At 46.3% G+C, this 17,145-nt stretch overlaps 1 protein-coding gene across 3 annotated transcripts in view; it reads right to left on the reverse strand.

The window, feature by feature from the left end:
- Positions 1–3,799: 3,799 nt before the first annotated feature.
- Positions 3,800–17,145, reverse strand: part of Cradd (CARD and death domain containing adaptor protein) — a 191,737-nt gene continuing 178,391 nt past the window's right edge. For 2 of the 3 annotated variants that reach the window (XM_087557201.1, XM_087557200.1), the window contains exon 5: positions 3,806–4,524. In XM_087557201.1, the coding sequence (XP_087413327.1) occupies positions 4,223–4,524 (302 nt within the window). In that variant the 3' untranslated portion in view covers positions 3,806–4,222. 3 annotated transcript variants of the gene reach the window in all.

Genomic DNA, 17,145 nt, shown 5'->3' on the forward strand with positions numbered 1-17,145 from the left:
ATCCCCTGAGGGGGGAACCATCACGCTAACTCGGGCAGGGCTTACAAGTGTCGCTTCCTCTGTGGCCAACTTAATTGCTCCCTTCTCTGTGCAGTGTCATAGTTGCTGGCCGTTACATCCGCCTTCTCGGCAGGCTAAGGTCCTGCTGGGCAGAGACTATGTCTTATTTATCTTTGGCAGAATTTGTGCCCCGACTGTAGGGATTCATTTAATGAGAGCCAAGGGTTAGATCAGACTCCCACCCAGATTCTCGACATGCTCTGCAGTGTACTGACGGTTCATGTTTCCTTATGCCTAGGAATGCACAGAAGGGTTGCACACTCCCTGCGGCTGCATACGCCCCAGAAGGAGGAGGGGCCTTAGCCTAAGATTTTTGGGGCCCTGACTTGGTAAAGAATATTAGGTAAAAAACAAACAAACAAAAAAACCCAAAATCTAGTAGCCAAAATAATTCAGCTCGGACATTTCCTTTGCCAAAATCCATTGTAGGCGCAGTATATCTTTCTTACCTCTGGAAGGCTCTCTGAAGCCCTAGACCAGTTACTGTGCACACGTGAATAAACCTGCTCTAAGATGATAGAGTGACTTACCCAAGTGGTGGCGCTTTCTTGTTCTTCAGGCCTCCCATCCCCTGAGGAGCAGGCCAGAGGGGGTCATTTTGCTCTGTTCTCAACGGCTCGGTACTTGAGTGTGGACTTGATCCTGTCATGTTGTGATTAGAGATCTGTGGCTGTCTCATTTGGCGTTGAGCTCCAGAGAGTAGGGCTTGTGTCTTGGTTGGTGAGCTTTCAATGTCCTCAATTAACAGAGATGAGATTAGCCTCTCCCTATAGCTTTTCTGGAAAGACACGTGAGGAGTGAATGTCTGTATGTCTCAGATAGGACAGATGACAGACAGAAGAAACCATTCCATACAAATCTGGGCTGGTACAAGAATGAGTTTTACTGGGACGACTTACAAGAACAATGGTAAAGAATTGCTTACAGAGCCACTTACAGGTGACAATTATACTACCAGTTTCTCCCCTCCAGCAACTGTCAATTGCGTACACATCCTCGAAAAGCACAGGGGCCATGTGTAGCTTCTGTGTTTACTGTCTTCCCCTAACATTCTCTTGAAGAAAAGAAACTCAGCTGTAGTTAGATGTAGTCCAGTGGAGAGGACATCTTGGGGCAAGGGGAAAAGCTCTGCGTGCAGACATGCTAAGCTTTGCTTCTTGCAGATGTAAGGTGCACAGGGCCGGCAGAGAGCAACGATTTGCTCAGATTGGTTCTGGGTGGGATTTGGGGTCGGGGGATGTCAAGCAAGAACTCCAGTGCCTGTGAACTTCCTGAAGGGGAGAGCTGTTGGTATCTTAGTAGCTAAGTGCTTTTAATCTCTTCAAAGATGCTGCCCAAACTACAGCACCTACAAGTGTTCTCTAAGAGCAAAGGGTGTTGTAAAGTCCTTTGGCATTAGAACAACTGCTGTGTGTTCAGTCAAGGAAGCCAAGTGTCAAAGAGCCTTACGGGACAATCCTACTCTGCTGAGAAGGGACACGTGGGCTTAACTAAGAAACTGACCGCAGAGCAGAACAAAGCTGACTGGCTGCGGTGAGCACAAGGGGACTTTCCCTCGTTTTACTCGATGCTAGGTTTTCGAAATGACACAATGAATGTGTACTTTATTTGCGCTGAGAAAATTTAATAGAAGTTACACATTTTAAAATGTTGAAAGACGCAGTCATGTATATAAATGCTGACACAGAGAGAGAGAGAGAGAGAGAGAGAGAGAGAGAGAGAGACAGACAGAGAGACAGAGACAGACAGAGACAGACAGAGAGACAGAGAGAGACAGAGACAGAGACGACAGACAGGCAGAGAAAGAAAGGACATTATTTTGCTGCTTTTAGTGCCTCAAAGCCTTGCTGTCCCATCGAACACATGTAGAATTTTCTTTGGGGTAGGTCTCTGAAGTTTCAGAATCTTCTGTGCAAGAACACATGGAATCCTGGTGGGCTCCCTCCCAGCCTTCTGGGAAACAGAGAGATGAGATGTAGCACAGAGGTGCAGCCGTTCAGCTGCCTGGCTTCACTCCTAAGCGCTTCTGCAGGAAGTGGGCAGGGGCAAGGCGTGGCCCTTGTCATTCAGTAGTGGCACCCCCTTGCTTACTTATTAAGGGCAGTAAGGCAGAGCTCTACTAACCCACCCAGCATCAGCCCCCCACAGCCTTGCTCTTCACCACCAGCCCACTACTGACAGCACAGGAGTGTCCCCGAGCAGGACAGATTCATTAGAAACAGCAGGAGGAGGAAGCAGCTAGGCGGCAGACCCACACCAGCTAGCTGCAGGAGAGCCCAGCCCTGCTCACTCAGCCACAAGAGGGGCTGAACTGGGAGAAAATAAAAGCCAAGACAGCTCCCTATTAGGAATCCCGGCAGGGATATGGCAAAGCAGTAAGTTCAAAGTTCAAAATGACAAATGGTTTTTGAAGACTCTGCCGAAGAGCCATCTATCACTGGGTACGGAGATGTGGCGAGAAGCATGGGCTTTATAAAATAATGAAGTACTGACTGGACCACAAGAAGGAACATTAAGAGAGGGTATGGCTCGTATACAACGCTTTGGGATGGCATCCATGGAATGACAGGGGAACAGTTGGTCTTTTCGGTAAAGGTACCAGATTCCTGAAAGGACATCAACACACACTGCTTCATGCTAACTGCTACCTCTTCACAGGCTTGTCCTTGGATGGAGAGAGATAAGCTACCTCAGAAAGTCTATAGAATTAAAAACTGGGTTCTCCGGGCATCCCAAAGGATAAAGGACATGTCTACTTGTCACCTTTAATGTGGGTTTGCTCTCTGTTTATGACTGGGTTTCATGTAGCTTAAGCCGGGCTTGAATTCACTACGGAGATGAGGATGACATTAAACTTCTGATCCCCCTGCCGCCATCTTCTGTACTGCTGAGATCGCAGGCTTGCCCCCACCACACCAAGTTTATTAGCTGCCGAGGTGGTTTTGAGCCTGCTAGGTAAACGCTCTACCAACCAAACTGCCCCGCAGCTCCTACAAGAGCTTTTTATGTCTTTCCCGGATGGAAGCTTGCCTACCTCTAATCCACTCATGCGCAGGCAAACCCCTTCCCAGCCTGGTCAGCCGACACAGGCCCTGCTGCGGGTAAAGAAGGGGCCAAGGACCCTTGCATATCTCTCCACAGGACCTCTGAGAGGCTCACAGGAGAACATGCAGACGAGCAGGCCCTGAAAAGGATCGTTTTATAACCCCTGCATGGTAAATTTTTGTTTATTTGCTTTGAGATGGGGGTCCTGCTAATAACCAAATCTGACCTGGAACTCACTGCGCAGCCCAGGATGGCCTTGGGGTGATCATCCTGCCTCAGTCTCTTAGATGGGATTACAAACACATCCACCTGTCCAGCTAACACTATGGGCTGTTAATGAAAGGCTGGGCCACCCATGACTCTCCCCTCTGATCCAACGCCTTTAATAAAAAGATTCCTCACTTAGCTCCTTTGTCTCTGATCCAACGCCTTTAATAAAAAGATTCCTCGTGCAATCTGTTAAGATGAAGGGCTTCAGTTCTCTCCCTGGCCTCTGCAGGGAGTTTCGGCGCCTCCTGCTTAATCTATACTCCCCGCCTGAGTTATTTATCCCCACCATTGCACGGCCAAATCAATCTTGTCCCACTCCCATGTTTTTACACCCTCCATCTATGCAACAGAAGAGTGGTGTGTGTATGTGTGTGTGTGAGAGAGAGAGAGAGAGAGAGATACAATACTTCCTCACAAAAGAGGCACATTCTATACCACAATTCACTTTTTATTATCATCATCATTAAGAAGAGCTAAGTCCACAGTCCAGTTTCCAGGCAACGTAAGCATGGCTGCCTTGTGTGCAGGACGCCTGCATGCGATGTTGTAGCATGATTTTTTTTTTTTTTTGGTGTGTGTTTTTTTCTGGCCTTCCATCAAAGGGAAACCATGAAGTTCAAAACGGTAGTTACAACAATGCCATCTTTGAGCAATTAAAGCCAGTAGATTGTTGAGCCAGTGTGGGGGATCTACTTCGTGATCTTGAGTAGAATCCAGATGTTCTCTTTCCACCTGAGGATCATTGAAAAGAAAAACCCTAACCCAGAACAAAGGCACCTGCTGAGCAAAGTCCAGTTCAGCCTGTGTGACTTGGGAACCCGGGCACCGGCAAGTGGCAAGGGTCTGGTCACTCCAGCATGTGCTGGAGCAGCGAAGGGTCAGCCTCCACTGCTTGGAAGCCCTTGTGCAGGCTTAGGAAGGTGGCCTGCTTCCCATAACGCTGGCGCCAGCGGACAAAGGCCTCCACCACCTGCGACTGCACGTTGTGGGGATGGTTGGCCTTGCAGCGGTAGATGTCGGTCTGCGACAGTCCCAGAGACAGCACCATGGGCTCCCACTCTGGGCCTAGCTTCTGGGCCAGCTGGTTAATCTGCCGGTCTGATGGGGAGCTGTTGAGGATGTGGGAGGGGATTCCAGACATCCAGTCACCTGAGGAGGAAAAGAACAGGAAGTTGAATGAGGTAAGTACCTCAGATAGGGAATGGGGCAGGTCAGTTAGGCGACTATTCCTGGTCTCTTTGTACTGCTCAGTTCTGTGGGCTGAACAGTGCCCCTTAGCATCTCTAAAAGTGTTCAGTGCAGGAGATTTGAGAAAAGCTGCTGAGCAGAGAAGTCCGTGGATGGACACTTATTTCCTCCTCCTTGTGCACATAGACAGACAAACAGACAAACATGTATCATGCCCACGGACACACTGTTTTGTCACAAGCTTTTTTTTTTTTTTTTAAATTCCTGTCTCTTCTTTTTTGTCAGAAATATCAAGAGCTCTGGCTGAAATGCACTCCCCTCAGTACCAGCCTGGGGACTGCTCCAAGCTGTGAGTTCAAGGCTAAACCAACAGCCTCTCTCCTGGTGGCCCTAATAAAATATCATCCAGAAAAGAAGTAGGGACAGAAGCAGGAAGCCAGAGCATCCTGCCTCCCTAAGGAAAAAAACAAAAAACAAAACAAACAAAACAACAACAACAAAAAAAAACAAAAAACAAAAAAACAAGCCGTAGAGCCAAGATGTGATGGGAGAGGAGAGAGGAGGCCATTCGAGCGATGTCACCATCCCAGCTAAGCCAGAGGAGCACAGAGTTGGAGTAGGTGCTGAGGAGAGCTTGACCTTACACTTCCTAAATAGGATTCTGACTGCCTGAGTCTGCCTCCTGTAAGGGGTGACTGTGCGTGGCTGTCACTGTGCACTGCACAGCCACAGACGTTCTGTCACCTCTACAGAATGGGGTCTAACCAGGTATGAGCCTCAGAGAGAAGAAGCTAAAGCTGGCCCCCGAACAAGAGAATGCTGGCTGAAGAGGGCGGTCCAGCCTCTCCTGAGGGAACGCAAGGGTGGAGGAACTGGAGTGCATGGAGTCTGAGGCCGTTTGAGAGGGACCCCTCCTTACATGCTGTGCAGGAAGGTGGCTCGATCCCAGTGACATTCAAAGTGGCAGAAGAACTCTCCTCCACCAACTGCCTTTAGTTACGTTGGAAGATAAGACCCTGAATGTCCTTGCAACCTCCAGTTAAATACTTAACACAATCCCAGGGAAAAGGATTACAAACACTTGAAGGGTTGGAGAAACCCTCTGACTGAAACAATCCGGAACCCACACTGCGTCCCCTACCCCAGCCCCTCACAATGCTTCATTTTTATTGGTTTTGTAGAATGCCTGATACCTTCCTGTTTCTCAAGTGATAGTCTACATCCCATGCCCTCCACTGAGTGAAGGCAACAGGACAGTGCCTCTAGCCCAAGATGGAGCTCTTTGCTACTGGGTTGCGACTGGTTTTCAACTGTGACTCTTCCGTTCCTGTGTCTGTAGTTTTGATGTATGTCAACTATTTACTTTTATTACAAGTTTTTTCATTTCTTACAAGAGATGTTCACAGTTGCTGTAGTCTCTGAGTACTTTCAGGTCAAGACTGCCTATTGTCTCATTAGAACAATGTCTTTATATTTATACAATCATATATATGTATGATACATTATATCATACTTTTGAATTATAAACATATGTTTATATGTTATATAAACAATTTTATCCCCCCTTTGCTAATTTTCAAGTTTATAGACCTCACTCCTATTTTGTGGTTGGAAGTGTTGCTTTGGAGAATTCTGGTACCAACTTGGTTATCCAACATTTTGCATAGAATAGTTTTTGGCCTTCAAAAGAGTTAATATTCTGACATGCTACAATGTTACAATCTTGAGGACACCTGCGAAGTAATTGCAGCATCTGTGCAGAAGGATAAGCACCGTGTGGTTCCATTCGTAGGAAGGACCTAAGGTCATCGAGGTCACAAGGGCAAACAGCAGAGTGCAGCAGGGACAGGAGGGAGGGATGGGGTTGGTGTTCGTGGGTAAGGGGTTCGAGATACTGAAGATGAGAGGTTTCCAGAGATCTTTCCCCGCCCGACACTCTCCGGATTTTATTTGTCTGTGTGTTACTTTATACACGGCTGGTGAATTGGAGGAGTCAGGGTTTGATTTGCTTTTGACTGCTTCCCTTTCAGGTGAGAGGATGCTGGGGAGGGACCATCAGTGTCTATGCTGCCCTGGCACCTTTTTATCTCCAGGACAACTCAATGCAGCAGAGGCTGTGAGCCAAGTGTCCGGCACTAAGAACAGACTATGTTCTGATTCTTCTGAACTTTCATGGTCACCTGCCTATGGATAGTGCCTCACCAATGAGATGGCAGAAGCCTGTGGACACCAGCCAGAGCAAAGATGACTGGCATAAATACACTACTTCCCCCAAGCAAAGCCCACCCTACCCACAGAGCTTCGCTCCCTCCCTCCCTCCTTATATACATCTGCTCCTCCCCCACCCCACCCATGCCGCAGAGGAGACAAAGCTGTTAGTGTCATCTGACTTCCAGCAGGAAAAGTTTCTTCCCTAGGCCTTTTTAAGTTTATGACTTCTGCGAGAGAGAGAGAGAGAGAGAGAGAGAGAGAGAGAGAGAGAGAGAGAGGGGAAGGACACTAAATTTAGCGTGAGGATAGAATGCATCAGATCAGGCAAAGCTATAAATTAATCCACTGTGACCAGGGGCCTTTGTGTAGTGTGCAGGGCAGTCTTTGGTCACACTCCCACGGGTGTTTTGTCTGTCAGCTACCACATCTACTTTGATGTGGTGGGGAAAGTGTAATGGGAATTTTGAAGCCCAGATGTCAAGGATTAATGCAGGTCCAGTTAAATTAAATGGAAATGAAACAGACAAGGTCAACTAAAAACACAAAGTAAACGTAAGGAGATTCAGCGAGTAGTGTGGGTGGCGTATGCACACACACATACACATGCACACACACATGCACACACACATACACACATACACATACACATGCACACACACATACACACACATATACATGCACACACACAGGCACACACACACATGCACACACACATACACATGCACACACACACATACACACACACACACACACACCAACACTGCAGCAGTGGGACGGGAAGAGCAAGGCTGGAAGGGCCAGGTCTGTCCACAGGTGCACCTGGCACTCCAGCAGCATCTGGAGCCACACCTTCCCACAACCTTGACGGCCCCTTCCACCCTCCTAATTGCTAGGAGCAGACCTCATCCCACCATAGCACACAAGGGCATCTGTCCTGGGATGATGAGATTATCCTTGGTTATGAAGCACCAGATTCTACTGAAGAATGCCTGTTCCAGTATTTAAGACCCTAAATGAGAATTCAACTCTGTCTATATGGATAAAATGGTCTGCCTTTATACAGATCCTAAATCTATCGTGTAGTTTTAAAAATCTCCTTCTGGGTGAAGCTAAAACTCACCTGTTTCAAAGGGAGCAATTCACACATCCAAATCCACCTACCACACAGAGTCAAGGAAGAGCGACCCCTACCCATGATGCTTTCTTTCTTCTGTATTCTCTAGCCCTTCCTCCCTCCATCTCTATGGTCTTATGAGTGGGCACAAATAGAATGTCAATGTCCCACTTCTGCAGTTGTGTCTGCCCTCTTCTCTCACACCCATGGGCAGCTGTCCCAGACCCTAAGCCAAAAGTCTCTTTGTCAGTCATCCCTGTTGGTTTAGAACCATGCGTCACTTTCTGTTTGACAGAAGGTGACTGCTGTCACCCATGCTCTTTACGTACAGAGATCACAATGTCTTCTACTTACTTCTACCCACAACCCCCACCACTTTCAGCCCCAGACCAGGGACAAAAGAAAACCTGATGGGTTGAGTACTCTGATGGTTTGTATATGCTTGTCCCAGGGAGTGGCACTATTCAATGTGTGGCCTTGTTGGAGTAGGTGTGTCACTGGGCGTGTACTTTAAGACCCTCATTCTAGTTGCCTGGAAGTCTGTATCCTGCTAGCTGCCTTCAGAAGAAGATATAGAACTCTCAGCTCCTCCTGTACCATGCCTGCCTGGATGCTGCCATGTTCCCACCTTCATGATAATGGACTGAACCTCTGAACATGTAAGCCAGCCCCAATTAAATGTTGTCCTTATAAGAGTTGCCTTGGTCGTGGTGTCTGTTCACAGCAGTAAAACCCTAAGGCAGATGTGGTGGTGCATTCTTCTAACCCCAGCACTTGGAAGGCAGAGGCAGGAGACACAGGAGGTCAAAGTCATCTTAGACCACACACTTTTTTTTGAGGCCAGCCTGGGCTACATGAAGCTCTGTCTCGAGAAAATACAAAGAGAAGAAAAATGTGAAATGTTCTTTCCTGATATGTAATCATAATGTTAAAGAAAAAGGGTTCTCCAGGTCAAGTTCCCAACTCACCGTCTTCACTGGCACATGTTTCTGTTTTATAAAGAAAGCCCTCATTTTCAACAAACCCTTGGGCCCTGGTAATATAGAGGCTTTCTGAATGAACTAGTTTATGTCTGGTCAATCTGCCCTTTCTACCCTGCATTCTCCAGTACGTGGCCACTTTAAATGTTGCCTGAGATAGACCGCAGGGTTCAGAAGAGAATTCAGGGGCTGACGACCATGGTTTGAAGCCATAGAGCAACCGGTACAAGAGCTGGTGGAATCTGTGGCCAGGAATCTAAAGTAACAGGAAGCCTTTTAAACCTTAAAGTCCTTTCATTTTAACTTCAGCTAATTTGTGACATGTGCTGTGACCAGATATGAGTTCTTTATGATGGTGACTTGGTTGGATATGGTTAACCCTTTAAAAAAACACACACACTTTTTTTCTCCCTGGGGAATCTGATAATATACCAGTCACTCCAACTCACTGTAACTCTGAGCCACTGATGCTGACTTAAAATAATATGTTATGAACACGTAGACCTTACCCTAGGTTTATAAATAATTTTCAGTATCATAGACTTTTTAATTATTTCAACAGATCAATGGTCTGAAGAGAAAGGTCATCTTCATAATGTGAAAACTACATTTGTTGAAGATACCCACCTATAATTTAGGAAAAATGTTTCTGTGAAAATTTAGATTTTAAGCAAATTTTTTGACTTGATAAAACCTGAGACTTATTTCAGTTGGCATTTTCTTAGGTGAGGAAACTTTAAATGTGTTCCCTCTAAGAACTAAAGCAAGAGGGCTGAATTGGTGGTTCGAGGCGGACCTGGGTACACACGACCACACGACTAAATGAGGTATTCCTGAAAACCGCCAGGAGAGACAGGAACCTCCACCAGACAGGTTATTTACATTAAAGGACTCACAAAAGCAAACACCTGAAAAGGTGGTAAAGCACAAAGTTTAAAGGAACAAGAAAGCAAACGCCAAGGATAAGTCATTTTATGTGTGGAGAAACAGAAAGATACCACGTTTTGTCTAGACAGCAAACTGGCAGTGCTGGGGGTGGGGCAGGGCATATTTTGGAATATTAGTATCAGCTGTAAGTATCAAGAAGAATTCTACAATCCATTCATAGGTTGATGCACAAAGCTGTTGGTGAGATAAGGTTCGTTATTTGTGCCAGCAAATACACATCTTATAACTCAGCCATCTATTTGGAAGATATGCACATAATACTGCACATACAATGCATATATATCCACCCAACACGTATCCGCGAACGTGTTCACGAGAGCCATGCACCTATTTATAAATTGCGCTGGGTGTAGGAACTAGAAGCGCCCCAGCAGCTCTCCACTGGGGAGATTAATAGGAAGTGTGCATAGGAAAACCAGTAAGGGTGGGCTGAACGTGGACGGTAGGTAGAGCGCCAAAGGAATATCCTGAAGGGGGCAAATTAAAAATAATGTCCAGATGCCACTTATAAAACAGCACAGATAAATAAAAGAATACATCAGACACAACAGTTATGGGGAGTGGGAGGGGGACGGGAACAGAAATGAAGGACAAAGACGTTCCTTGTGTCCGTTAAGGGCATACAGTGCAGCATACACACATTGATGAGTGTGCACTGTTGAGGCTGGCTTTGTGCTGCTATGTATTCAAATGCTAAATTCTGTGCCCCAAGATCCGGTTGCCCTAAGATGGGCGGAATTCTCACCTACACCAGCTTTTGTTGTGCGGACCTTGCTCCTTAAAGTTAATTGGTTAATAAAAGGCTAAAGCCTATGATTGGGCAGTACAGAGGAAGAAGAAGAAAGAGGAGGGCCCTGTTGCTAGGAGACATGGATGGAAACTGTCTAGGTATAGCTAGCGGTTTGGCTGGATGGAGCTAGGCGGTCCGGTTAACTTAGGTAGGTTAGTAGAGAGTCTGCCCAGCTAAGGACTAAGCTTTGAGATATTAAAAGGTCTCTGGTTGATTACTTGGGGAACTCACTGGTTAAGGAATTTCCAGTATCCAGCGCTAATTAAGATACGCACAATATTAGTCATCATTCTTACAGTGGAGAACTGAACAGGAGAGGGTACAGTCAGAAGGGAAGAAGAAAGAGGGAGAGAAGGAGGAAGGGGAAGAAAGGGAGGAAGGGCAGACTAGGGCCCACACCGCTTGGCAGCCATCTCGTGGTACTCTTAGCAATGATCATGAGGGACGTTATCTGCGGCAGGTGGGCTGGGTTACTTCCAAGGACCTGTGTGAACTCTGGTCCTTGAGGGTAACGACTACAAAAGCATTCTTTTGGCTAAGAAACTGACGTCTCGAAGAGAAAAGAAAAGCACCTTGAAAAGCAAACCAGTTAGAAACCTTCGTTCTGACGGGCAACCACAAAGGACACCCCGAGTTCTCAGAGAGGCACAGGAATCAGATATTTGATCTTCCTGAAACCAATTCCCAGTATACTCCAAAGATGAAGGCCATACAGCAAAAACACAAATACATCCTACTTATTGCGATGGAAACCTTGATTTGACTGTCAAGTCTGGGAAGGCCAACGAGACTGTCATCAATAACTGGGCAGGGGTTGGGGCGGATACCCTCTGGGCTGGGATTAGCAGGCCAGGGCAGTCTCTAAAGATGAGCCTGTCGCCAGGTAACCAGGTAGCATGGGCTAAGTCACTTAGCGCTTCCCAGACGACTCATTTGTAAAAGATAAAGCCAGATGGCAACCAAGGCTTCATTTAGCTGTAATATGGTACTGTCTTCCAGAAATGATTTTATTATTTTCTTCAGACCTTGTGATTTTTGAGTTCTCATTAAATCGACCGCTAATCATTTAGCACTGTGTCCCCTTACATGGCTGTTAAAATAGAAGCATGCCTTCCAGGCTCTTGAGAATGAGTTTTGGGTAATTATTTCAGTTTTGTAGAGACCACATACCTTCTGAAGGAAAAAAAAAATGGTGAGCTGGATCTTTGCTACAGTTTTTTTTTCCTAAGTTGTGTAAAACATTTGAGAAGTTCTTGGGGAGCCGCACCTTCCACAACCTCACCAGGACCCGACAGAGCTCCAGTTGTTAGCCATTTCTCCTTCCTTGAGCTCTGCCCTCAGACCGCAGCTTTACCATAGCTGTCCCCTTTCTGTGGGACACTTCCTCCGTCCAAGTGTGACTTCTCATCAAGCCGTACCACCTGCACAGCTCTCAGATGCAATCCCACGTCCTCTGAGATTTCCCTTGTCCACCTGTGACCTCTAACGTCTCACCCACTGTCTATGTGCTGCTGCTGTTTCCCCTTCCCTGGCCCTGCTTAATGTCTCTGAAACCTTTAGCTTCTGTTGAGCAACTGGAGCTCTGTCCACTTGCTCAGTGATGCACCCAGGTACCCAGAGCAATGCTTTGCATACGACGGTCCCTCCCCTGATGCTCTGGGATAAAAGAGTGATTGCAAAGGACACTTTAGCTCGACATTCATGTATGAAGCTCTCTGTGTGTGTCTCTGTGCCTGCCTGCCTGCCTGCCTGTCTGTCTGTCTGTTGTCTGTTGAGTACCCCAGAAAGGGAGAGAATTGAACAGCAACACTAGCTCCACCACAGAAACTAGAAAACACAAAGCCCACGAAAAAAGTTCGTCACCCCTCTCCCAATTTTGTAAGGAGAAATAAATAGCATTTCTTACTATGAAAAAAAAAAGTTTATTCAAAGGTCAGAATTCTTTCCCATTCAGCCCCCCCCCCATTATCTCAGGGAGGGGAGGCCAGTTTTCTGTCAATTTGACACCAGCTAGAGTCATCTGAGAGGAGGAAACCTCAATTAAGAAAAGGCCTCCCTGAGATCCAGCTGTAGGCAAGCCTGTAGGGTGTTTTGTTAATCAGTGACTGATGAGGGAGGGCCCAGCCTTGATGCTGAAAGGCGATGCAAGAGGGAGCCAAGTAACTCCCCCTTCCTCCCGAGCTGCTTTCAGTCCTGGTGCTTCATCACTGACAGTAACCCTGATGAAGACATTGGGCGAGTTTGAGAAAATTAAATGTAATGATTTTTAAACTTTCAAAATAGCAGCGTATCGCGTAATTCAGCTTTTCTAGACCATCTCCTAGTCTGTAACTACATCTCTTGTTGGCTGTTAGTACAGTTCCTATAGTCTGCAATAAAGCTCCTGACTCTCTTCAATTAAGAACACCCCCTTTCTCTTTGTCCGTCTGTCCATCCATCCATCCATCCATCCATCCATCCATCCATCCATCCTTCCATGCATGGACAAGATGATGATACTTTGTGAGTTTTTTTTCCTTCCTTTTCCTTTTTAATACGGCTTGGACTCCTCTAAATGCACATGCATAATTTATAGGAGAAAGTCACAAGAAGCCGAGAGAATGAGAGGAAACAGCTGGTCTTGCAGTGCTCAGCCTGGATGCCACTGGGTGCTGGAAAAGAGACACACATCTTTATATTGTAGAGGAGGAGGGGACTGAGACTCAGAAACTGACGGCATCATACGACAGCGCTGGACGCAGCGAGCAGGAAAATGCTGAGTCAGGCGCTTGTGCTTAGACGGTTGGCAAGAACTTTAGCGCTTGGGGCCAGGCAGGCAGATTGAACCTGGTACGAAATGACATGCGTTTTTGGGTTGTTTTGGTTTTTTGTTTCGTTTGCCAATTAAAAAAAAAATCTCTTATTCAGAAAAATTACTGCTATAGCTCTGGCAACCTGACTTATTCCCATCGAATGTGCAGCTGCTTCCTGGGTGAACGTAGCTGCTTTCTGAGGTAATTGGGTTTTTTTTTTTTTCTTTTTCCATTTCATTAAAAACATGGACATTATAATTCAGAAGTAAAATCTAAAAAAAAATTGTAAAAGGAAAAATAATGACTTCTAATCAGACTTGTTTTACCCACGGGCAGGAGGGGCCAGCATTAAGAGTTCATAATACTTTGGGGAGAACAAGAAAAAGTAATTTTTTATCTTCATAATTAGAGGGAAAACTGGACATTGGTTGAGTGAAATGTTTGAATAAATAACATCACCATGTCCACCTTTATTAACCATCATAAACTTACTTTTTTATTATCTTAAAGAGGAGAGGCTCATAAAGACAAAAATGGCTATGGCCCAAGGGAGCCAGTGTGAGCCTGCCTCTAATCTGCCTAGGTCACGGTTACAGTGGCAGAACTGCTGGGTTCATGGAATCATGTCCTTTAAAACCACACTTGAAACTTAAAGACACAGTGAAGGGCTAAGTTCCAAAGCGCCTGCTGTCTCCCTAGAACGCAGAGGTGCCCCACAGACATTGTTAATGCTAGTGCCCGACAGACATTTGAATGCTAGTGCCCGCACTGCTGGCTGCTCTGAAGGCAGTGGGTTGCCTCAATCACTCATGAGGTCCATGCCGCTCCTCCCCGGGAGGTCTGCAGGAGACTACTATTAAAGATTCCTTATGACGCTACATCATCTGGACATACAGATCTGAGTTTTTCTCTTTTTCAAAATAGGGAAATTACATTATTTCACATTAATAAATACTCTCAAAATTTAAAAAAATGTTCAAATATTCCTTTAAGCCATGTTTTAATCTTCCAAATAAAATGTATAAACATGGGGCTGGAGAGATGGCTCAGCGGTTAAGAGCACCGACTGCTCTTCCAGAGGTCCTGAGTTCAATTCCCAGCAACCACATGGTGGCTCACAACCATCTGTAATGGGGTCTGGTGTGTCTGAAGACAGCTACAGTGTACTTGTATTCATTAAATAAATAAATAAATATTAAAAAAAACCGAGATAATCCTTAGTAGCAATTACAGTATGAAGCAGCAACAAAAATAATTTTTACACACACACACACACACACACACACACACACGTAGACTGATACCCAGGCTAAGGAACACGAGCTGGCCCATAGCCCTGGATAAGATCTCTGCTGCTGATTTTTGGGCACTGGCCATTTCAGAGGCGGTTTGAGAAAGCACAACATCACTATAAATTATGATGCAACTCCAGTGGATTGATGCTTTTCCCTGTGCAGCCTCCTGAAAGAAGGGATGGGCCTGGAGCAGTACTGACGACAGGGTTAACTTCAGCCACAGATACCCATTTCCCGGATGGTGCTCAGATGGGCTGGGTGACTTGGTAATAAGACTGTAGTGGGCAGGGTTTGAAGGGCAGGCAAATCTGGGGTACAACACCAACCCCAAGAGCAAAGCACTCAGTTCTTGCACCAGCAAGCCCAAGAGAAAGGAAGAAGACAGTGACCCACCCTTTTGTTCTTTCTGAGACAGGGCCTTGCATAACACAGGCCATCCTTCAAGATCTCCCTGCCTCAGCCTTCTGGATACTGGGTCATAGGCAGTGTCCACACCCTGTCTCGCAAGGTAGGCGTCCTAATGTGTTACCCTTTCAAAGCTGGAAGATCCGGATGCTGACAATCGAGTGATTTCCAAGGATTGGTGAAATGGTACTAGAAAGATTTACGTTGTTTTGGGATAAATGTAATATTTTCATCCTGGCTTAAGTGAAGCCTGAAAAAGGGAGGGTTTGGTGGTTTTGTTTGTCTGTCTGTTTGGTTGGTTTTTTTTAAGACACATTTTATTTTATGTGTATGAGGTTTGGGCCTGTATGCATGCGTGTGTACTGTCTGCATTCAAGTTCATGCATTTTAACTGACTGCAAATGCAACAGGACTCTGGCCCTGAAACCAAAACAAAATAAAAAAAAACACTTGAGAGCAATCTCTGTTCCATTAACACCTGCATTTGGAATCTGGGGCCGGGAAGATCAAAGTCCCAGAGCATCCACATTAGCCAAACGGCTGGTTTCCAAACCCATGACAACTGCATGCTATTATATGGACAGGCAGAAGGCTGGCAAAGGCGGGCAAGGACGGAGTGCCAGTACACATGTCACCTTGGGCAGAGGCGTGTGGCATGTGCTGCAGTTAGCTAAAAAGCTAACAGGGCCACGTTCCTCTTGTTCACAGCTCATACCCTCCCCGCACAGTGTCTGGTCATTAGCAGCTCCTACCAATATATTGTGAGGGTTTAGGGTTTTGTTTTGTTTGTCTTTTTTATTTTATTTTTTTTAAGCTACTGGGGCAGTTGCCATGGATTCAGAGGCTGCTCCAGTCTCACGCAATGCATAACTAGCTTGATAAAGGGCCGGATATGCCATGCGGCGGGGCGAAGCGAACTGCAGAGTTCCGCTTGGCTGTGCGGCTCTGCAGTTCTTGACGAGCTTGCACTTTTCTAGGCTTCTCCGCGTCTCAATTTTGTGAGGAAAGAGACTTCAGAGATATTTTTATCACGGGGGGATGCGGGCCTCGCTTCACGTAAAATGCAACGACAGCGCACATTAATCCAGCGAATTCTCCCAGGGGCCTACAGTACGGGCACGTTTGAGGCACTGCCGACAGAACACGAGGCAAATCGGGCTGATTATGGACATCGTTGAGGGACTGTCTCAAACACTGTAGGCTTGAGCACCGCTGTTGAGCCAAACGCATATACCGCCGTGAAGTTGAAACGAGAGAAATAAAGTCACTTGCTCACTCTGGCATTAGCTGGTGACAGAGCTCAGCTGGCCAGGTGGCTGTGTGCTGTTGCCTGGGTCACAATCCTGGCACCCATTCCGCGGGACCTCAAATAATAATGCAGGCTCAACCCTGATTGATGTTGCTAATCCCCTTACCAGCCATGAAGATAATGTGTGTGTTTCTCCTGATCTTTTCTATATTTTTTATATATTTCCATGTTTCTTTCTAAACATACGGATATATTGGAAGCATGTGATACGTGTGAAAAACTGAAAGAAAAGTTTCACAGAACAAAGGAACCACCTTCCCAATATGTTGCCCTGGTTCATTTTAAGGGCGGCTTAGTAACCTCAAAATTTATTTCATTTCCTAGTGGCTGACAGCAGGCGGAGGCTTGCTTAATCCTGTATATTCCCAGTCTAGGTTCCCATTCTCATCAGTCATTAGCTGGTGCCACCTCCTCAGAGGAGCCCCCTGGGACTCTTCAAAGGTACTTAGCCAGTCCCTTCTCCAGGGGACAGATTCGGGAGAGAAAGGGAGGGGCTACAGAGATGCTTTTCTATGCCCAACCTGAAACCCTATTGGAGCAGGAGACCTAGGGCCCAGGAGAGGAGGGGCCTCCCCCGCCCCCGCCCCCAAATGCTTCCTGGCATCTGTTTAGTGCTCAATAAGCAAGTGTTGAAATAAGTCCTTTAGGGGGCTGAGGAGAGAGCTGAGTATAAAAGAACTCACTCACTAGAGGCTTCACTTCAGGAGTCAATGGATGAAATTTGGCTACCTTATGTTG

The sequence above is a fragment of the Rattus norvegicus genome, chromosome 7, assembly GCF_021556685.1.
Source record: "Rattus norvegicus strain SHRSP/BbbUtx chromosome 7, alternate assembly SHRSP_T2T, whole genome shotgun sequence".
Lineage (NCBI taxonomy): Eukaryota > Metazoa > Chordata > Mammalia > Rodentia > Muridae > Rattus > Rattus norvegicus.